The following is a 23,063-nucleotide window of genomic DNA, read 5'->3' as shown; positions in this document are numbered from 1 at the left end:
TGACATGTTTCCAGGAACTCAACCATTTTTGTTAGCAGAATTACTTGCTTAAAAAAAAAAAAAAAAGGTGGCAAGGCACGATGGCTCACACCTGTAATCCCAACACTTTGGGAAGCTGAGGCGGGCAGATCACTTGGGGTCAGGAGCTTTAAACCAGCCTGGCCAATAGGGCAAAACCCATCTCTACTAAAAATACAAAAATCAGCCGGGCGTGATGGCAGGTGCCTATAATCCCAGCTACTCGGGAAGCTGAGGCAGGAGAATTGCCTGAATCCAGGAGGCTGAGTTTGCAGTGAGCTGAGATCATGCCATTATACTCCAGCCTGGGCAACAGAGCGAGAGCGAGACCCCCTCTCCAAAAAGCAAACAAAAAAAAGTGGACTTTGGAAATAGAAGGACATAGACTCGCTGCTAAGTAATTGGCTCTTTTTTCATTCTGCTTTTAATATATAGTTATTTTTCTTTTACGTATCTGTTAAACACCAATTATCTATCCACTGCCTCTGTGCTCTTCTCTTGTGTGATTTCTGCAATGTGTACCCATGTGGACAATACAATTATATGTTCAGGGCACACAGACAGAGGCTGTCTTCAAGCACAGTGGAGTTTGCAGAAGAAGGGCAAAAGGGGGAATTGCAGCCACGTATATGTTAATATTGCCATTTGCAGATGAGAAAATCGTACCAGAATCTGGTGGGCTCCATGCTGATCTAGCTGAAACACACAGAAGCATGTTAGAATCTAAGCCACCAGGTGCTGTTCAGGTGGCCGCAGGCAACTATCAGTTCATAATACCCATTTGTTGATGACCTCAGGGGCTGACAGTGGCCGTTACGGTTTCAGTTAAGCGAGCTTCTTGACCTGCTTGTCAGGTGTGTGCCTGAGTGCTCCTGCCAGCTGGGGCCTGGTGCAGGCCACGGAAGATGGGAGAGTTTTCCTCATTAGGCCTCGGGCTGTCCTAAACTTAGGGAGAAGGTAATGGAGCCAGGATGGAAGGAAGTCAGACTCTAACCTCTGCACCTCCATTTGAAGGGCTACCGTCAGAAGGACTATTTCATCGCTACCCAGGGGCCACTGGCACACACGGTTGAGGACTTCTGGAGGATGATCTGGGAGTGGAAATCCCACACTATTGTGATGCTGACGGAGGTGCAGGAGAGAGAGCAGGTGAGGAGTGCCGCCCGGCCCGGGCCCTCCAGGGGCAGCCTGTGCACCTGAGGCACTGTCGCCATTCATTATAAATGTCCCCACCTGCCATCGGTGCAAACACGTGGGTGAGACCAAGCCAGGACAACTAGGGAGGGAGAGAGGTTGGAAATGAAAAAGGTTTCATTTCACCCTTTCCCTTTTTGGGGAGTGAAGTTTAACCATAGCTACCCGCTGCCCTTTATCCTTAGCCTACATGTTATTTAACCTGCCCTGAAATTCTGCCATTTGGTATTGGCCAAGATCATAACCTGTTGAAGAAAAAGACATTTATTGACTTTTTTCAAGACATGAAGACAACAGTAAACCCAAGGTTTTACCAACAATGTACGTCTATCTGGGTGCTCCCCCAAGACGTAACTACTGCTGTGTATTTGTGTTTTTATTTCTTTGCTCTAAAAAGGAACAGCTTTATTGTGATATAATTCACCTGTAATTCATGCACTTCATCTTTTTAAAGGGTACAATTCAGTGAATTGTAGTATATTCACAAAGTTGTGCAACCATCGCCACTATCTAATTTGAGATCATTTTCATCAACCCAAAAGGAAACCTTGTACCATTAACAGTCACTCCCCATTCCTTCCTTCCCCTAACCCCTGGCAACCACTAATCTGCTTCCAGACTATGGGTTTGTCTATTCTGGACATTATTATAAATGGAATCATACAGTATATGGTCTTTCGTGATTGGGTTCTTTCACTTAGCATTGTGCTCTCAAGGTTCATCTATATTGTAGCATGAATGAGTAAATCATTCCTTTTTACTGGCAAATAGTATTCCCTTGTGTGGATATACTACATTCTGCATATCCATTCATCAGTTGATGGACATTTAGGTTGTTTCCACTTTGGAGCTATTATAAATAACGCTGCTTGGCTGGGTGCAGTGGCTCACACCTGTAATCCCAGCCCTTTGGGAGTCCAAGGCGGGCAGATCACCTGAGGTCAGGAGTTCACGGCCAGCCTGGCCAACATGGCGAAACCCCGTCTCTACTAAAAATACAAAAATTAGCTGGGCATGGTGGCGGGAACCTGCAATCTCAGCTACTTGGGAGGCTGAAGCAGGGAGAATCGCTTGAACCTGGGAGGCAGAGGTTGCATTGAGCTGAGATCGCGCCATTGCACTCCAGCCTGGGGGACAGAACGAGACTCCATCTCAAAAAAAAAAAAAAAAAAAAAAATGCTGCTTGAACATTCAGGTAGTAGTTTTTGTATGGACACGCTTTTTCACTTCCCTTGGGTATACACCTAGGAGTGTATATGCTAGGAGTGGAATTGCTAGGTCATGTCATAACTCTATGTCATCAACTTACTGTTTGACATTTTTGAGGACCTGCCAGACTGTTTTCCTCAGTAGCTGCCCCATTTTACATTCCCACCAGCAATATATAAGGTTCTAATTTCTCCATATCCTCACCAACATTGTCATTGTCTTTTTGATTAAAGCCATCCTAGTGGTTATGTTCTTTGCTTTTTTAAAAAATCTTTTAAAATCACATCTGTTTATGCCTACAGAGACTGTTGTTTAGTTTTACTTGTGTTAGAACTTTATAGAAAGAGCATCATTACAGCATGTTGTCTTCTGAGACTTGCTTCTTCCACTCAAAATTGTGCTTTTGATATTGTTCTATGTTGCTGCTTATGCTGTGGTTCATTTGTCATCATTATTTCATTATATTCCACCGCACAAACTATATCCTGCATTAGCTCAGGTATTCCTTCTCCTGTCATGGGCGCTTGAGTTGATTTCATTTCATTGTTTTACAAATAATGCTACCTGCACATTCTTTTTTTAAAACTTTAAGTTCTAGATACAAGTGCAGAATATGTAGTTTTGTTACATAGGTATACATGTGCATGGTGGTTTGCTGCACCTGTCAACCCATCATCTAGGTTTTAAGCCCTGCATGCATTAGCTATTTGCCCTAATGCTCTCCCTCCCCTCACCCTCCACCCCCTAACTGGCCCCAGTGTGTGTTGTTCCCCTCCCTGTGTCCGTGTCTTCTCCCTACCTGTATATTCTTGTACATGTCTTATGCTGCACTAGGACTAAGATGTATCAAAGAGCCAAAATGTTTCATTGAAGAGTATGTGAAAGTTTGAATTTGCAAGGTAATTCCTAATTGCTTTCCAAAGTGGACATCAACAATGTATAAGAGATATCATTCATCTACCTACCTAGTATGGTATTCTCAAGGTGTCCTAATTATTAATTGAAAATTAACAAAATATCATTCATTGTGTAATTATTGTGTAAGTATTATCTTTTTGTGGCTCTGATTTGCGTCGTTCTGATTCCTACAAGGTCAACCCCATCACTTCATATATTTGTGGATGACATATTTCCTCTTGTGTCAAATGCCTGTTCCTGCCTTTCACTGATTTCTCTATGGGGTTGTTTGTCCTTTCTTATTGATTTATAGGAGCTCTTTACATAATCTTGATACTAATTATTCATTGGTTTTATGTATTGCAAACATCTTATTGCAATCTGTGGCCTGTCTTTGCACTCTTTTAATGATGTTCGTTGATGAAGAGAAGTGAATGTTGCTGTAATCCAGTGTTTCAAGTTGTTGCATCGTGATTGGTTAGCTGTTTGGGCTCTTGTCTAGTAATCCTTGTGTACCTCAAAGTGAAAAAATATTTCTTTTTCCAAGAGTTTCATAGTTTTGTTTTTTACCTTAAACCTTAATCCATCTGGGTTTATTTTTATTAAGGTTCAAGGCCACTATACGTGGAAGTGCAGGGTGTACACTGCCCAGTTCTAGGAAGAGCTGGGGGCACTCACATCAACCCTGGTAGGGTATGAGTCAGGGATCCAGTTTCATTTTCCCCAGGCAGAAAACCAATTTTTCCAGCCCCATTTATTGAAGAATCTCTCCTTTCTGCCACATGTTAAGGTTTCATATATATGTGTGTCTGTTTCTAGACTCTGTTCTGTTCCCTGGGTCAACAAGCATTAATAGGCATTTATATTCATATTCATATGTTATTTTTTTTGGTCAGATGAAATACATTAACTGGTTTGAGAACAATTCTGCGTTATAAACTCAAAATCGCCAGCAGCAAATTATTTATTACAAGACCAATTTTTATTTTATCCCCTAAGGATAAATGCTACCAGTATTGGCCAACTGAGGGCTCAGTTACTCATGGAGAAATAACGATTGAGATAAAGAATGATACCCTTTCAGAAGCCATCAGTATACGAGACTTCCTGGTCACTCTCAATCAGGTATTGTTGAACTAGCTCTTTAAACGCTTGTGAATTTAGTGAACCACGCCCTCCCTCCGGGTTCTGCTTGTCATTGAACCAGAATGTGGCCCTGCACCTGTCCTGTTCCTTCACCTAGTTCCATCAGCTATGAATGGCCAATGGGTTTCAGAGACAGTGGCAGGCCTCCTGTACAATTCCCATCTCCCTGGCCGCCTACTTCCCATTTATCTCTCAGGAGAATTATATTAGCCATTAGCTGGGGGAGGAAGAACAAAGGGGACTAATGAAGCCACAGGGGCCTCTCTGGGGCCCTCCTCCAGGTGCCTTCTCAGAGCCCCACAACTGTCCCCATTTCCACTGGGTCCTCGGTTCTGCTCATCCTCTCTCCTTGGCAAAGATGAGAACTCGGGGTCAGCCATAGGTAGGATGACTCACTTGTGCACAGGACTTGACACTGAGCTGCAAACAGTCAGTACCACAAAATGTACCTGCCACCGGCTCCTCCACGCCAGCCACAGAGCCACCCCAGCCACCAGACTCAGATACTGCTCATTTGAGCTCTGAAGGGAAATGCGGGGCCCTGGTTTCTTGAGAAAGTGATTCCCTTCTCTCCAGCAGAGCTGCCAAGGATCCCGTAGGGGTTGGGCGGTCCTCACAGGGCTCCAGGGGATGTCCTCTGGACGGCTCACTCCCCCTTGCAGAAGGAAGCACAGCCAGCCGCCTGCCTTCTTCTTTAGGGCAAGCAGATTTCAGCCTTCTCCTTCAGGCTGCCTCGGTAGGGGGTGGGGACGGTGGTAGCAGAGAATGCTCAGGGAGGGCTCCCAGCCTTGGCCAATCCCTGAGAGGGCAGATGGGGCTGGGGCCTGTTCCCCGGCAGGCAGGCAGCGCTGAGGCCCCCTCTCCTCCCTGCAGCCCCAGGCCCGCCAGGAGGAGCAGGTCCGTGTAGTGCGTCAGTTTCACTTCCACGGCTGGCCTGAGATCGGGATTCCGGCCGAGGGCAAAGGCATGATTGACCTCATCGCAGCCGTGCAGAAGCAGCAGCAGCAGACGGGCAACCACCCCATCACCGTGCACTGCAGGTGAACCCCCAGCCCGAAGCCCTCCAGGTGGGGTGGACTCAGGCTGCACGCCCCCAGTACCCGCAGCTGTGGGCAGCAGAGACCGGTCGCTGGCCATGGTATTCCCTAGAGTCTCGTCTCTACCTCTCCTTACATACATGCACACACGACTTCACTTAAGTATATACATGTCATCGTATCATAAGATGTATACATGTCATCTTAACATACATGCAGAATGCACTTCAGAGGGAGGAATTGGGAAACCACTCAAATACACATTTCCATGTGCTTTTGAAGTCATCAAAAATTGCCAGGCAGGGCTCGGAGGAACACACTCCTGGACTTCAAGTTCCTGGGTGGGTTTTGAGAGACGGCCTGGCTGGGCTGCTGTGTCTACACCCGCCCTCTCCCCTGGGCTGGGATTCCTGGCCATATGAGGAGTCCCAACTGGGATTGTAGCCACGCTGCTCCTGCAGCCTCAGCCTGGCTCCCAAGTCAGGCCCAAAGGCAGAGGGACACCCTGGGCACGTGGGACACTGCTTAGTCCGCAGGTGAAGGCGTGAAACACAGCATGCCCGGGGCAGATGCGCAAATCTGGTCAAGCCCACGGGCTACCCACTTGCCTGCCTTCTGTGCCTCTGTGGTTCTGAGCCTGCTGCATACTTCTGCCGGCAGGGACCTTGACACTTGGCAAGGATCTTCCAAGCAGGAGCTTGGGGTGTTTCTATCCTTGGGTGGTGCTAATGTGCTCCTAAAACTGCAGTTCCATTTCTTGTCTCACACCGGTGGCGCCCACTCTTTGTGACTGCCTTTCACCCCCACCCACTGTCCCACCCCTTATAAGCTGGCAGAGCTCTCTCTCTGCCTGGACCCCGCCAGGGTGCACTCCTGGCCTGGCCAGTAGGTGGAGCACACACCTCGGTTTTTTGTTTTCCTGGCACCGTCCAAGAAATCATTTAGTATAAACTCCAAATGAGTTCCATAGGGCACTGGAGATGCAGAGGTGAACAAGATCCCACCTGTGAGAAGGCAGATGCGGGGCCGATCATTGCGGCAGGACAGGAGCCTTGGAATAAGCCCACACGTGAGATTATGGAGCGCGGAGGGCAGCCAGGCATCTCCAGAAGACCTGCTGGAAGAGACCGGTCCACCCCACCTCCTCCAGCCCAGTACACCTGGGCTCTCTTACCAGGGCCTGGGCTCTGCTCTTGTGGGGCTTGTCAGCAAATGACCATGGTAAATGGAGGTGACTCAAATCGGCCTCGCTGGGAAGTGTCAGTTGACTGTCAAGTTGACTGTTCCTGGTTGTGAATGTCCTTAAACCGCCCCTCCCTTTCAGCATCACCCGTTTCAGAAGACACCCCTGGCACAGTGAGGAGAGGGTATGCCAGGATTACCTCCTCCCTAGACCTGAGCTGGGAGGGTTTGCATTTCTGACAAGTTCCCAGGTGCCAACCATGCTGCTGGTCCAGGGACCACACTTTGAGAACCATTGCCCTACACAAGAGGGGAAATGGTGACACTTGCTTATAAACTTGTCACTGGTCCTGACTCATTTTATAAAATATCGGTCTACTGTAATTAGGGAGGTGTTTTAGGAATTTTACATTTGCTAAATCTTGCTCAGAAGTTATGCTACATACAAATGATCAAAAAAAATTTCAGTCAAACTCAGATCATTTTCAGCGATTGTTGCTTCAGTGCTGATATGCAGGGGTTGGCTGTCAGCTCTCTGTTCCTCATCCCCAAGTGCAAGTCGGATGATCTGCATTAAGCGCTTTTTCTCTGCAGTGCCGGAGCTGGGCGAACAGGTACATTCATAGCCCTCAGCAACATTTTGGAGCGAGTAAAAGCCGAGGGACTTTTAGATGTATTTCAAGCTGTGAAGAGTTTACGACTTCAGAGACCACATATGGTGCAAACCCTGGTAAGAATCTGAATAAGGATGTTACCAGAAGAGTGGAGAATTATTTCATGTTGTATTTGATGTATGTTTCATTAAAGGACCTTAAGTACATGGGGGAGGGGGGAAGGTAAAATTCCCAAGGAAAAGAGCCAGCTGCAATGTTTCGCAGTAAGCCTCTGCAGAGCCCTCCTTCCTTGGGTCTCTGACGTGGGTGTCTTCTGGGCAAGGCCCGGAGGGGAGGGGCCCGTCCACCAGTTTCAATGTCTGAGACCACTCGGAGAGACGCACTGAGGATAGGAGCTTTTGTGTCAAAGTGAACTATTCTACGAGATTCCTGTGTGCACTGAAAAACATACTCTTATCAAGTTCAAAAGCAGCACTGAAATTTAAAATCCTGGTCCTTCTCATTTCAATGTTATATCATCCATGTGGCTTGTTTTCCCTGGCTGGGTCTCACTCAGCCTCAAGATACTGTCCACGGGCTGCAGGAATCCCTAATGTATTAGTACTTTTCCCCGTACATTCTCTTTCATTTCAAGGACTCCTGCTTTCTGGTTTTCAGAAGCGATTCCTCCTCACCAAATATGACTATGGCTCCTGCTGCTAACCCACCGAGTACAATTTTAAAGTCTGTTACAATGCATCCTTTTTCCCAAAGCTTCCCACTTCGGACCTGTCCTCCCTGCCTGCTCACTCTCCACGCTAACAATCCTAGCTCACGCAGCCCCCTGTGCATAGAGAGGCAGGAAGGAGGCCCTTCCACGCACCCCCTCACAGCAAGGCACAGCAGGAGCCAGGACACCTGAGCTGAGGGTGTGTCTGTCCATCCACACCCAACGACCTGCAGCAAATACCATCTCTCTAAGCAGCAGCATACAGAGCTCCCCTAGTCTTTTTAGGGACTCACAGCTCTCATTAATCTGCCTGGTATGGCCAATATATTCTATCTTCGAGAGCATCTGGCATCCAGGTGTCCTCCCGTCTCAGCTCTGCTCTTCCTGACCCCAGCTTGCCCCTCCATGCTCCCTGACTGGGAAGCTGCCCTCAGATGTTGTGTGGCTGTCATCTGTGCTCTCTTGCCTGGTAACAGCTTGACAGAGTGCTTTGTAGCCTGATTTTTAGAGTCAGGGTCTAGTCCAATGCCCAGCCCATGGTGACGGCTCCAGAGCAAGTGGTGAATCAGCAAACGAATGAGGGAGAAGTGAGTCACTAAACAACCGTCAGGTGTTGGGTGCAGTGCAACCAGGTGCCTTACAGACGTCTTTCTCATTTCATCTTCACCATCTGCTTGCCCTTGTGCCTGCTTCTGTTCACAAGGAGTGTTCTGCAGGTGCCTCCAGTTAGGACAGTTGAGGGGCCTGCCTGAGATCTTCAGGTATTAAGTGTCAGAATGAGATTCAAACTCTGATTCCAGAAGGGAAGGGCTTAACTAGTACTCTATGCTGCCAAACCTAACATTTGGCAGGGAGATTTTGGCAAAAAAACACAGGAACAAAAATATCATTGAGTAAAGAGATGATCGCTGACATGCAGGTTGATTTAGCCCTGCAGGTGAGCACAGTGGCCCGAGAACCAATTTCCAATTGCTGAGCACTCTGGGAAGACTTGCTTCCAGCATCCTAGGTAGCCTTTGGTTGGAACTGACATTTCAAAGGCCACAAGTACGTCTGTTCTCCTGGGGTCTGTGGCTTGACCAGAAATGTCTGTCTGTGACCTGAGGTGTGGCTTGTATCATCCCAGCATACTCCAAAGTACACTTCATCACTGGCCCCAATCACTTGTACTCAAGACTACATGGGATGGTCAGCAGTTAGCTGCTGTGTTTGCTATGAAAACAGAGTAATTAGTTACCATCTCCATTTCCATCCCAGACTGAGCTAGCTTTGATATTCAGTCAATGTTGCTTTAAGTTGGAAAAGTCAATGTTGCTTAAAGCTATTTGCCTCTTTAAAGAGAGCCTGTATATTTATTGAGAATTCCTTCTAAGAATTCAATTCCCTTTCCTTCTGAAGGCTGGGTGATCAAATGCGTGTCTTAGTAGCCAGAAGTGAGGACCCTACAATCTGGTCTTGGCTCTTCCAACAACTTCATGCAAATTCAGGAGTAAAGTTTCAGGCTCACCTTTTCCTTCTCTGGAAAACTCAGCTCCTTCCCATCCTGGCCAGACCGGGACTCAGGAAGGGCTAAGCTAGCTGTTTGGCATCTTTCCACCCAAAAGCATTTAGATATTTGTTCACTGTGTGCTGAGAAGAGCCCAAGTCAAATGTGTTGGAAAGAACCAGGGAGATACTGAGGACAGCCCTTGGCCTCTCCAGCTCTCCAAGGCCCTGTCCCAGCCCCAAGCTCACATATCCCACCCAGAGGTCTGGGAGGACCAGCCTATATATAAAACAATGTCCCTTTTTTACAGTAAATGTAGGCTTTAAAATCTAGATGTGCATTTTATTTAACTTTTATAGATTGCTTTCTTTATGAAATTTATCTGGCAATGTTAGATGTTAGTACTCTGATTTTTTTTCTCTTTTTTTTTTTTTTTTTTTTTTTTTTTTTTTTTTTTTTTTTTTTGAGACAGGGTCTCACTCTGTCACCGAGGCTGGAGTGCAGTGGTGAAGTGGCACAATCTTGGCTCACTGCAATCTGCCTCCTGGGCTCAAGGAATCCTCCTGTCTCCGCTTCCCAAGTAGCTGGGACTACGGGTGTGCACCACTATGCCCAGCTAATTTTTGTATCTTTTTTGATAGAGATGGGGTTTCACCATGTTGCCCAGGCTGGCCTGGAACTCATGGGCTCAAGTGATTCTCCTGCCTCAGCCTCTCAAAGTGCTCTTATTACAGACGTTGAGCCATTGCACCTGGCCTGGTTCTTTTTTTTTTTTTTTAATTCAAAAATAGTTGTTTTCCAGTTTCAGTGTGAAAGCCACAGACATTTTGCTCAGCCCATTAAATACACTAAGTTGAAATGTTAATACACTAACTGACACATTCTACGTAGGAAAACACCTTTATTTGGAATTCTGCATGTGCCTAAAAACCAAATTATGATGTGCATAAAGGTATATGGTATTTTAATGAATAGTCACCCTTATTTATGTCTTGTTTTTGAGTATTTCTCCTGATTAAATTAATCAAATATATTTTTGGGAATATCATTTTAATGTGTCCTTGTTTGTCTTTTCAGGAACAGTATGAATTCTGCTACAAAGTGGTACAAGATTTTATTGATATATTTTCTGATTATGCTAATTTCAAATGAAGATTCCTGCCTTAAAATATTTTTTAATTTAATGGTCAGTATATTTTGTAAAAATCATGTTAATTTATTTCATAGTTGACATTAATATCTTCCCTAATTTCTTTGTATATATTTTGTTATGCCTTAAAGGCCACCTGCTATAAAGTTGTTAAATCTTAAATATGCTTTTTAAAAATTGGAATAATGTATTAAGGTCAAATAATATCCCATAAAATATATATTTCTGCTAATATTAGTAAATATCTTAATTTTTCATTAGATTCATATCATTTAATTTCACACATTCGACACCTTTAAATGTTGTAATCTTAATATGCGAAGTGTGCCTCTGCAAGATACTAAACACAAAGCTCACGTTAAGAAAACAGTTGAAGACTCAGAAGTCAGTTGAAAATGCACTTTCCTAACAGTGATTTCACAACCCCGAACAGCAGCATTTTTGGGAGGCAAACTGTTCGTGATGATACAATGTAAATGGGGACTTCTGTAAAGTTCTCAGTATGGGCCCATGTGGTTTATCTTTACATTTTAAAGATCAAAGAAGTCTTTACAACCTGAATCCAGGTCTAAAACACACTAGAGTAGCTGGTGATTATAAGTAATATTTTAAAATGCTGTGTCTACACCACGAAGACTGCGTCTACACTATCTTGGCTGGACGAGCAGAGATGTAACTGCTGGGTGGTCCCGTTGACCCACGGCCTTGCGTACAACAAAACCAGCCATCGGAGTTGCACCCTGAAGCACCACTTGCTGTCCAGCTGCCTGTCGTTTGGCCCAGACAACCCTCAGAAAATCAAACCAGCTGCCTCTCCCATTCTCCCTTCCCGTTCTGCCACAGCGGCCTGTGCTGGTCCAGTGCTATGCCTGGAGGCTCAACACGAAACTTCCCATCCAAACGTTCAGATGAACTGAGCGTCTTACACACGCAGTACAGAGGAGCACACATTGGGATAGAAACAGTAGAATAACCACAGGCAATTAAACTTTAAATTTTCTGAGCAGCATTTTGGTATTTAAACATTTCTTGTAAAAAGCTAAGATTGTTTGTAAGGAAAGAATCCTTAAAATCTAGATTTATACCATTTTTTAAAGTCCCACCTTTCAATGTTTAATAAAAGAAAAAGAGAAATCCCTTAATCTAAAAGCTAAATTATTTTTGAATGGAAATACTACTGGGACCATTGACACTGGATAACAGTAATGATCCCATTGCCAGATAAGATTGGCTGATGGGAAAAAAAAAAAAAAGAATGGGGTGTGAGTGTACCAACATTGAATTTTATAGCAGTTATGTTTCTATGGCCATTAGGTACCTAGCAGATGAGCACAATATAAACAAGATATCTGGCCTACCTTACTACTAAGAGCATTTAACACGTGCATTTTTGGTACTTTCGTTTTCTAAAAGCTATATAAAGGCCTTATTTGACATTTTCACTGATAACTGATCGCACCCTCGCGTTGCAGTGTTCGTCCCCTATTCATTAATGGTGTGTGCAGATGCAACCCCAGGACACATTATTGTTCTGATAGAGGCTCACAGGGAATCAAGCTTCTCGTCCACTCCATGGCTCCGAGCCCCATCCAAGGGCAAGACTTGGTGCCCAGCTGGAAGGACGAAAGCACACTTTGTGACCGCCATCCTCACCAGCTGCACGCCTGGGCTGCACACTGCTGAATGTGTTTCTCTCTCCTTCTCTGTACAATGATTCAGCATCTCGGTGGAAGAGAAAAATGGAGCTTTTTGAGGCTCGCCAGGTCCCTTTAGTTTTCACTGTTAAAATTCCAAACCCAAAGCCTTTTTTTGACTGAAGGAGAAGGAAGGGAAGTAAGCTTCTGTTCAGCACCTGAACCCTAGAAACACAGCCAGTTTGCTATGATGAAGGTGACGTTTCTCTGGTCATTTATTTGAGAGTTTGAAGTCAGAGTCGAGGGGCACAGGCTTTGGTTCATGTCTAGGAGCCCTCTATCAGAATCCTTGAAGCCCTTTAATGGTCTAACTGGCATCTCTTGTATCAAGAAGTACCTTTAAGGTAGACCTTTTCAGTGTGCCCTCAGGAAAGGGCCCTGCTCATGATTTTTTCCTGTCCCCTGAGACCAACCCCAGGTGTCCGCTGCAGGGGTTCTGCTTGTTCCCAAACCTTTTCCATTCCAGGAACAGAGGAGAAGCCACTTTCCCCAGGACACAGGACTCTCCCCTCCACTGTCCGGGGCAGCGTTCGCCCTTTAGTGGGGAAGTCATTACAGCCTCATGGCCTCTACCAAGGCTCCAGTTCACAGGATCTCCTGGGCCTTGGAGCACCTCACACTGGGGGAATCAATCCCTGGGGGACTCAGAATCTTCTCTGTGCAACCTGGAAAGTTCATCTCTTCTTTCCTTCCGTCAAAGAAAGTCCATTGTACATAACAAAACAGCCCCAAACAGCCCAGTGCCAACACCGTTGTTCCTTTCACATTTTCCTTTGTTGCATGCAGTTGGGTTCAAATGCCAAATAGTGATTAGAAGACGACCATTCTGATCTGTGTGTGATCTGGTCACTGTGTGACTGCTTTTACGGTTTCTCTCCATGTGCTATATGAATGAAGAATGCATACCAGTGTTTTAAAAGGTATTTTTATGTGTTTTTAAACACTTTTTTAAATGAGCCTGACACCTGTGTTTCAGCATTTGGAGACATCCCCATGTTATTCTTTTAAGTGTATAATTACTGATACTTTTTCGTTTGTTTAACTCAGTTGTGTTTAATTTATGTGCAATCTTTATATGTGTTATTACAGTTTCAACTATCATATTTTCTTTGATTACATTTATAATTTGATCTTGCTCTGATTATAATGCCAGTGAATGTTGCTGAATTCTTTGTATATGCAAATTGCAAGATTTAAACCATTCTGATGCAAGGATAAACCTTTACTTTGACTACCAGCCTGTGTTTTTGTCTTTAAATCCCTTAATTTCATTCCTGTGCAAAAAAAAAAAAAAATCGCCTGCTGTGAGATGGTGTTTGCTGTCGTGGGCCCTTTTGTTACCGGTTTCTCTCTATGGGTCTGTGGGTCCCAATGTTCCATCCTAGACGAGCAGCATCCACTCTGCTGTGGATGTGGTCTTGGCCCTTCCCCTGGGGTAAGCAGACCTGGATACATGAAGGTGCAGGCACAGCTGGACACAGTGGGGAGGGGCAGAGGGATCCAAGGAAAAGGAGGTATGGAAGAGGCATAAAGGAAGTCACCAACTGGGCCTCCACCAGGGGCCAGTGAACCCAAATGGCCCTGCCTGAGCCCAGCGCCTCTGAAGGAGCTGAAGTCTGCAAAAGTACACTTGCCAGACCAGCCTCAAAGGCAGCTCCTATCAACAGAAACACACAGATAGGACACTGAGTGCTGAGGGACCTCAGGAGAGACAGGCAGGCATTCAATGGCACCGATTAGTGTGTGTGTCTCAGCATGCCACTCAGAGGAGCATTACTGAGACCACACTGGGAACTCCACTCTGCAGAGATGTGCGAGGGGCCTCCCCACATCTTCTGCATGAAGGAGCAGGATGCTGCAGCGCTGACCCACGGCTCTCGCCCACCAGGTGGAAAGTTGGTTCCAGGGCTGCCATCTCCCTGGCACATGCATGCCCCATGTGTGGGCCTACTGTTGCTAAAATCAGAGGAACGCCCAGGGACAGTGACGCACAACATCAAGATATCTGCTCTGGTCACCAAGCTCCCAAGCTTGGCCTCTAATGGCTTGCATATTGGGTGTGGCAGCTGTGTGTCAGTGGGGAGCAATGTTCATCCCAGGCGGGCCTCGGGCCATCTGCTGGGTTGCTGGGAGGGCAGCTTCAGGGCCCAAGACAGCCATGCCCCAGCTGGGGCTCACATTGCCACTTCCACATTCAGTGCCCACAGCTGGTCTCCCACTTGGCCCAGGGTCTAACAGAGCCAACTGCCCCTCGTCTCAAAGGACGGGGCAATACCAGCAATATACGGAGACATGTGTGTTACAAACATTCAAACCAAACGGAAACACACCGAGAGCATTTAGCCCTTTTCCTAAGTCCTCTCCCCATCTCAATCCATTGATAACTTTGGAGTGCATCTCCAAACAGACAACACTCTGCTATTTAAATCTGTATAGTTACAGAAACATATACATTGTTTGCTTTTATGAACAACAGTCAAACTCCTGGTATATCATCAAACCCGGGACTACCATTGTCAAAATCACTTTATGTTCTGCTAAGAAAGCAAAAATACTGCCATTTATTCCTGTAAGATCCCACCAATTTTGTGATAATCCTGATGTTAGGGAGGTTAATATGTGAAAGTACTGTGTCTTAGAAGTGACTAAATCTGCCACATATGGGCAGTTTTGCAGATGGCCCTCTTTGGTCAACATTCTGCCTGGACATGTCAGCACGTACACAGCTTCCTACTTCTGTTTAATGGCTGCTTGGCATTCCACAGTATAAATATAACAAAGTCTGGAGAGTCACCTCCACCTCCCCAGTGACAGACATTAACTTCTTTCCACGTGCTGCAATTCTATAATTCAACTGTATAATGAATACTCCTGCATGTGTGTATGTTTGCTAACGTGCAAACTAGTTCTATGGGAGAATTCCCTAGAAGTGAAGTTTGTAGGTCAAAGGGCACATTTTAAATTTAAGTAGAAACCACCAAATTGTCACCTCCAAAGGACCTTCCCAGGCACCAACTCACCAATAGGGCATGATGGCGCTGTCTCCCTAGAAGTCACTCACCCGGGACGTTGCACACCTGAGAGGCAAAAAAAAAAAAAAAAATCAGACTTTACGTTAATTTGCGTGTCCCAGAGTTCTATCGGGTTGAGCACGTTTTCACACATGGGTTATTTGTGTTTCATCAGTGAAGCATCAGTCATAGTTTCATCCATTTTCCTCGTTGCACCAATTGAGTTTTCCTCGTTGGTTTATTGTCAATCTTTTATTATTATTATTATTTTGTTTGTTTATTGTCACTCCTTTGAAAACATGGGTACTAACCCTTTGTTTTTCCTATTCTAACTATGCCCCTTCTGTTCCTTTATCAGAGTGTCTCTGACGCCTGTTTAATGTACTTGCCAGGAAGCAGCACCATGTCACCCAGCACGTAGTGGCAACATACTAGTCTCATCTCCAATAAGACTCTGGGCTTCTTCCAGGAATCAGACAAAGTTTCAAGAAACACTTCACAGGATCAGGTTCCCCTCCAGAATTCTAGGCTAAAGGAGCCCGTCTGTGCCTTAGAAACCAAGACCTGTTACCCTCTTGCATATGGACCAGCAGCCGTTGCTATAAGCACTCAGCGGCCCCAGCAGAGGCTGGACTGAGGTGTGAGCTTCACATTTGGCTCTGCTCTGGATGCTGAGGTTACATGACAGTGCCCTCCTTCTGAAAGTAACACACCCCCACTCTGTCCGTGGTAATATTATGAGCCAGCAATTTTGTTTCCAAATAAACTGAAAAGCCCCATGGATGAAAGTGATGTCATCCTGATGGTGCCTGCATTGCCACCTGCGGGAGTGTCTGCGAATGACCGTGCACCTGGAGGTTTGTGTCACTGAGCGGCCAGCATGTGGCTGAGGTATGGGGCTGCCGCTCCTTTCCCAACCACTGAATCCTGTCCAAGGTTGTCTAGGGCATCCTGCCCGCACTGATAACCCTTTCCTGAGCAAAACCTCCCTCAAAGCTGCAAACGGATGCCATTCAGAACAGAGGCCAACAAACACAACACCGGTTCTTTGGGGCCCTTGTGTGGTGAGCACTAATGCTTGTGATGAGAGAGAATATCTGAATGAGCATGGAAAATCCCAGTGGTTTTTCAGTAATCACTGTGAAGATGAAAGCATAATGAGCATATTATAACAATTAGCCCAGAACAACTATGATAGTAACAATCAACATATTCACTTCGTTTCTCTTTTCTTATTTTCAAAATATGTATTTTAGGCCTATAGAGTGAGCCATATACACAAATAGTTCTCATTCCATGAGCACCTATGTGCTGGGCCCTTTATATGGGTATTATCTGCACAACAGCCCCTCAAGAGCTGAGAAACAGAGGCTTCCGGAGGATATGAAACTAGACCAAAGTTAGGTTGGAGGTGGTAGAAGAGAGAGAATTCCAACCCAGGACACCCCTATGCCGCGGTGGCCCTTCTAAATTCAGCCACTCTGCATACCTTGCCCTTCTTTGAGCTGTTATTGAACAACAGTGTGGCACATTAAAAATACTTGAGAAGGCCAGGCATGGTTTCTTACGCCTGTAAACCCAGAACTTTGGGAGGCCGAGCTGGGCAGGTCAGGAGTTCGAGACCAGACTGGGAAACATGGCAAAACCTTGTCTCTACTAAAAATACAAAAATTAAACGGGCATGGTTGCAAGCGCTGCTAATCCCAGCTACTCTGGAGACTGAGGCATGAGAATTGCTTGAACCTGGGAGGCAGAGGTTGCAGTGAGTGGAGATCACACCACTGCACTCCAGCCTGACCGGCAGAGTGAGACCCTGTTTCCAAAAAAAAAAAAAAAAAAAAAGAGAAAATCACCACGTAATTGATTAAAATGTGCAGGTGGGTTTAATACAACTCCAAAGATGCAGAATTCCTAGTTTAATATAACTTTATTCAGCATGAGAATCATGTTGATCCTCCTCCTCTCCAGACACCAAGTGAGCTGATACTCTGGAGACAGAGCATGATCGCTTGGTGTGATGGAGCCATGGAGGTTTGTAGTGCAAGAAAAAGGGCTGCAGGTGATTGCTCCAGTTAAAGGGAACCCAGTCCCACCCCACTGTCAGCAGTCTCTTTCGTGTGGTTCTTGCTTGAGAAGGTCAGTAATACCCTCTCAGTGCTGTGGTCACTTGTCCTAGGAAAGCTTACACATGTAGCCAGTATGCATTCAAAACGAATCAGTACAAAAGTGCCACGTACCCATCCACCTGTTAAGGAAAAGGCTCAGCACTGGGGACGCTCTGAGGACACATCAATATGTCGGAGGACACCCACTCCCTGCCCCCAAGGAGGTCAGCACTGCCCATGGGGAATACACATCCTCTACCTTTCTATTCTCTTGATAGCCAATATCTTGCATTTTGTAATTATAAACAGAGCCTTGATTTTTAATAGTTTTACCACCTATATTTGCATCTCTAAACAACAGCAGTTTATTTTTGCCTGTTTTTGAGCATTTTATAAATGAAATTAACTTTATGTATTAAGACTCAGGTTTTGAATGTACAAGAGTACCACATTGATTCAAATAGACACAGTTCATGTTGTGTTTACTAATATTTCAAGTAAAATAATGTAATTACAGGTATGATGTATTGTTTCTTCAAATCACACAGCTCTCAGTAGAGTCTATTTATAGCAAAGATGCTTCACATTGGAAACCAACACTGACTGGCAAATAGAATCCACCAGAAACCTGGGCACTCAAAATGAAACAGGCATGCAATCCACTGCAAGCCTGGTTAGGGAGGGTCTGTATCGTCTAGCATTACTACCTAAAAAGCGGCCTCAAAACCTCAGTGATAGGCAACAGGGGCCCACTTTGGGCATCTTCGCATCCATTGTCATAAAAAGTTTACATTCAGAAACTGGTCTCACCACTTCACTGCTCTTGCCACAAGCACAGAACACTATTATCTCCAGCAATTCCCAAGACCCTCATTTGCCCTGCACCTTGCATTTCTTTGGCTCTGTATGTCAGTCACATCTCTAAAGCTTCTAGTTGCAGAAGTTACTCCAGTGGGAATACTCCAAGTATGTCTCGTCCTCGCTTGCCTTGGCTTCTGCATAAGGTTAGTAAGAAGCAAAGCATGGCCAGGACTCCAGGGAAATGAATGGACAAAAACCAAGAAAGCCAGATGGCATAACCAGATAGCAAAACCAAGAAATCATGGGCCACTTTGATGCTCAAGCCACCACCCACCATCATTAACCGGGACAGGGTGGGGGTGGTGTGCTTTATCAATGGACTTGGTGCCTTCCATAATTCCCTCATCCTCAGAATCATGAACCGAGAGACATACTTTGGGTTCTCCTCTCTGGGATGAAAGACGTGCAGATCTGTGTGGCCCAAGGTTGAATACTAGGACCATCCTGCCTCTTTAGAATTCTGGGAGGACCTCTCTTGCCAGGTGCTGTTCCTCTGCCCCAATGGAATGTGGCGTCACAGGGCTGGGCTGAGGTCAGATCCACTTTTCCTGGTGGATACGACCTTCAGTTTTATAGAGCAAGAGGGTCTCATCTTAGAATATGTCTTTAAGTGACTGATTTTTAATTATTTACTTATTTGTTTATTTATTTATTTATTTATTGAGATGAAGTCTCGCTCAGTCGCCAGGCTGGAGTGCAGTGGCACGATCTCGGCTCACTGCAACTTCCGCCTCACGGGTTCAAGCAATTCTCCTGCCTCAGCCTCCTGAGTAGCTGGGACTACAGGCACCAGCCACCACGCCCGGCTAATTTTCGTATTTTTAGTAGAGACGGGGTTTCACCATGTTGGCCAGGATGGTCTATCTCTTGACCTCATGATCTACCTGCCTCGGCCTCCCAAAGTGCTGGGATTACAGGTGTGAGCCACTGTGCCTGGCCTAAATGACTGATTTTAAACCATATCCCTTTTCAAGACATAGCAGTGCAATGCCTTAAAATCCAAGGCCTGTTTCCCTCTTGCTTTGATTGGTGGGCACATCCCTGAGTTCTTAGGAACCCAGGGGAACAGACGTTGGGAAGAGAACTGCCGTGAGAAACCCAAATTGTTTAGGTGGCATCTGGGGTCAGCTAGACATTGACGAGGCAGCTCTGTGATGCTGGCTAGGCTTATTCACGTTCACGTCTGGGGATTGGCTGGTAGCTGGGTAAACCCAACTAGCCTGGGCTGGGGGGCCGGGGTAGCTCAGCGGTCTTCCGCATGGCTCTCATCTTCCACCAGGCTCGTGTGGGTGAAGGCAGGCACAGACGGTGCACACACATGGCCCATTGGTTCCCTGACCAAACTGGAATCCAAAGGAAGAGGCGGGTGAGCGAAGTGGGCTGTACAGAGGAGGGGGCAGAGGTGCTTCTGAGAGGGGTATCGGACTGTGCTCAGGGAGGCTCAGGGGCCACCTAGTGTTGTGTTACTTCCAAAGCAATGCTTTCTCGGAGTAACAGAGGGCGGGCCCAGGGCCAAATAGTCAGCTAGATTCTGAAACACAAAGAGATACCACGAGACTAGTTTTTATTACACTAAATATTCTTCACTAAGTTTTTATCATTGCCAACCTAAATCTATATAAACATATAATATATTGTATGTATATATTATTTTTACATAAACATGTATGTATATATTTATAACATTTTATATACATATTTATGTATAAATATTCATATATAATATTTATATATTTATACAGAACTTAGGTTGCCAATGATGAAAACCTAGTGAATATTTAATATATTTATATATTTTAGTTATGCATAGAAAATATATATTAAGTTATATACATTGTATTAAATATATTTAATTTATATTAAACATAATATATTAGATTATATCTATAGTTATCATATTTATATAAAAATACATATGCTTATATATAAATATAGGCAACTTTTCCCCTAAGTTGCTCCTATCGTTGTTTTTGGCTCTAGGGTCATGGAAGAAAGCAGGCAAATGAGGGGCCGAGGAATAAGTGACTCACTTCAGCACAAGCTGCATCTCTTGAGCCAGGGTGGAAATTTAGGAATTTGCTGATACACAATCACGCCCCTCCTCTCTCCCAACATCAAAACTGACAGTGCTGCCTGGCCTGACCCGCTTCCCCTTGCTCATATCAGCCTGGCTTGGATCTGAGAGCCCTGCCCAAGAGGGACCTTGGATATAATTGCGCTTCTCCTTTTCCAGACCCCACATAAGAAACAAGAAAAGCCTGGAGTCGTGTCCAGTCCTGACTGCTCCTTTCCCAGAGTTCTAGGCCTCTCAAAGGCTGAGGCCACGCTGGGGTAAGAGGAAGACGGCACCGCGTGGAGACCTTCTGAGAATGGGGGCCAGGCTACACGATCCACCCGAGTTTTCTTCTTTTGTCCTCACAACCCTACGAGGCAAGAAATTGCCATCTTCATTCTCCCAGCTAGGGAAACTGAGGCTCAGAAAGGCCAAGCAATGGGCCCAAGTCATGCAGCGAGCAAGGGGCAGGGCTGGGATTGGAAGCCAGGCCTCTCAGCTTCCAATGTCCTGGGGCTGGGAGGGGACGGGGGTTCCAGGGCCCGGGGAGACCCCAAAGCCCGAGGTGAAACGCACCCTCTGCTCGTGACCCGTTATATTGCAAGGGGCTGCTAATTTCAGTGTGATATGTCCTAGGAGGCACATATGTTAAATCACTCATTTCTCTAGATCAGGGATTTGTAAACTAAGGTCCTCAGCCCAAATGGGCTCACAGCCTGGTTTTTGTTGTTGTTGTTGTTGTTTTGTTTTGTTTTTTGTTTGTTTTGTTTTAAGACGGAATCTCACTCTGTCACCCAGGCTGGAGTACAGTGGGGTGATCTCGGCTGACTGCACCCTCCGCCTCCCAGGTTCAAGCAATTCTCCTGCCTCAGTCTTCTGAGTAGCTGGGATTTCAGGGGCCTGCCACCATGCCTGGATAATTTTTGTTTTTTTAGTAGAAATTGGGTTTTGCCATGTTGGCCAGGCTGGTCTTGAACTCCTGGCCTCAAGTGATCCACCCGCCTCAGCCTTCCAAAGTGCTGGGATTACAGGTGTGAGCCACCGTGCCCAGCCCCACAGCCTGTTTTTATAAGCCATTTTTTGGACACGGCTGTTTGCTTGTGTGTTGCTTACAGCCACTTCTGTGCTTTAACAGCAGAAGTGAGTCAGCATAACAGACAGTATGGCCCACAAAGCCATATTTACTGCCTGGTCCTTGACGGAAAAAGTTTGCTAATTGCTGACCTGGATTAAAATCCACAGAACCTTTCCTATCCAAGGATGTGCTTCCCTATGTCCTGGCCATGTCTGGTCCCAGCACCACCTGTTTTAGCCAGACCTGTGTCTGGGCCAAGCTCAGCAAAGTTCTGCGATCTGATGTCATTTAAAGACACTGTTGACCGGACATGGTGGCTCACGCCTGTAATCCCAGCACTTTGGGAGGCCAAGGTGGATCACCAGAGGTTGGGAGTTTGAGACCAGCCTGGCCAACATGGTGAAACCCTGTCTCTCCTAAAAAAAATTACAAATATTAGCCAGGTGTGTGTGGTGCATGCCTGTAATCTCAGCTCCTCAGAGGTCGGGAGTTCGAGACCAGCCTGGCCAACATGGTAAAACCCTGTCTCTCCTAAAAAAATTACAAATATTAGCCAGATGTGTGTGGTGCATACCTGTAATCCCAGCTCCTCAGAGGCTGAGGCAGGAGAATCTCTTGAACCTTGAAGGCAGAGGTTGCAGTGAGCCAAGATTGTGCCACTATACTCCAAACTCCAACCTGTGCGACAGAGTGAGACTGTCTCAAAAAAAAAAAAAAAAAAGACACTGTTAATATGGTATCAAATTGCAGCTGCCATATCACACATATTCTTTTCTCCTGCAGAGGCCATATTCAGTTTGGATAACCCTGAAACGTGGTTACTGGACTCTTAGTTAAATAACGTTTCTTTGCATTGTTGGTGGTCTGGCTAGTTTTCAATATGTGGGCTCGATGAAGACACAGACATATTATTCAGGATTTTTATTTTTGTTTTTTGAGACAGGGTCTTACCCTGTTGACCAAGCTGGAGTGCAGTGATACAATCATAGCTCACTGCAGCCTTGAACTCCTGAGCTCAAGCAATCCTCCCATATCAGCCTCCCAAGGAGCTGGGACTACATGTATGTGCCACAGTGCCCGCTAATTTTTTCTTTTTTTTGGTAGAGATGGGGTATCGCTATGTTGCCCAGGCTGATCTTGAACTCCTGGCCTCAAGTGATCCTCCGGCCTTGGCCTCCCAATGTGCTGGGATTACAGGTGTGTGCCACTGCCCCTGGTTATTCAGGCCTGCTTTGTTCCAGATTCTTCCTTCACCTCCATACAGAAGTCCCTAGTGATAAAGAATTTACGAGCCAAGGGAAATATCTTGGAGTTTTAGGCATCTAATAAATATATTCATCTTCTGATGATGATGATAATTAGCATGTATTGATGCTTACCAAGCTCTGGGTAAAATGCTAAGTGTTTTACACATATCGTCTCATTTAATCTTCTCAACAATGCTATGTGCTCAGGTACTGAACAGCGTCATTTTACAGATGGGAAACTGTAGCAAAGTTAAAAGACTGTCCAAGTCCACACAGCAGCAAATTAGACAAGCCGGAATTTGCACCTACGCATTTGACTCCAAAGTCTGAAGTCTATCTAGGAATTTACTCTGCAAGGGTGTGGAACACATACCA

General features: G+C 45.6%; 2 protein-coding genes across 11 annotated transcripts in view; one reads left to right on the top strand and one right to left on the bottom strand.

The window, feature by feature from the left end:
* Positions 1-10,899, top strand: part of PTPRE (protein tyrosine phosphatase receptor type E) — a 176,566-nt gene extending 165,667 nt beyond the window's left edge. For 5 of the 7 annotated variants that reach the window (XM_032175143.2, XM_032175153.2, XM_032175160.2 and 2 more), the window contains 5 exons: positions 1,033-1,167; positions 4,318-4,443; positions 5,338-5,504; positions 7,278-7,413; positions 10,570-10,899. In XM_032175143.2, the coding sequence (XP_032031034.1) occupies positions 1,033-1,167; positions 4,318-4,443; positions 5,338-5,504; positions 7,278-7,413; positions 10,570-10,644 (639 nt within the window). In that variant the 3' untranslated portion in view covers positions 10,645-10,899. The remainder of the gene's footprint in view (positions 1-1,032; positions 1,168-4,317; positions 4,444-5,337; positions 5,505-7,277; positions 7,414-10,569) is intronic. The other 2 variants (XM_058435894.1, XM_032175184.2) reach the window with 1 other exon arrangement.
* Positions 10,900-15,229: 4,330 nt separating this feature from the next.
* The window catches only part of MKI67 (marker of proliferation Ki-67), a 38,455-nt gene continuing 30,621 nt past the window's right edge, over positions 15,230-23,063 (bottom strand). The window contains exons 16-17 of one of the 4 annotated variants that reach the window (XR_009212668.1): positions 22,016-22,137; positions 15,230-15,413 (exon numbers count right to left, since the gene is read on the bottom strand). The gene's annotated coding sequence lies outside the window, so the exon portion shown is untranslated. Of the gene's footprint in view, positions 15,414-22,007; positions 22,138-23,063 lie in introns of those variants that run through there. The other 3 variants (XR_009212671.1, XR_009212670.1, XR_009212669.1) reach the window with 3 other exon arrangements.

Source organism: Hylobates moloch, unplaced genomic scaffold (genome assembly GCF_009828535.3).
Source record: "Hylobates moloch isolate HMO894 unplaced genomic scaffold, HMol_V3 SCAFFOLD_3, whole genome shotgun sequence".
NCBI classification, from domain to species: Eukaryota; Metazoa; Chordata; class Mammalia; order Primates; family Hylobatidae; genus Hylobates; species Hylobates moloch.
The sequence above is the reverse complement of the archived record's forward strand: the minus strand, read 5'-3'. Positions and strand labels throughout refer to the sequence as shown.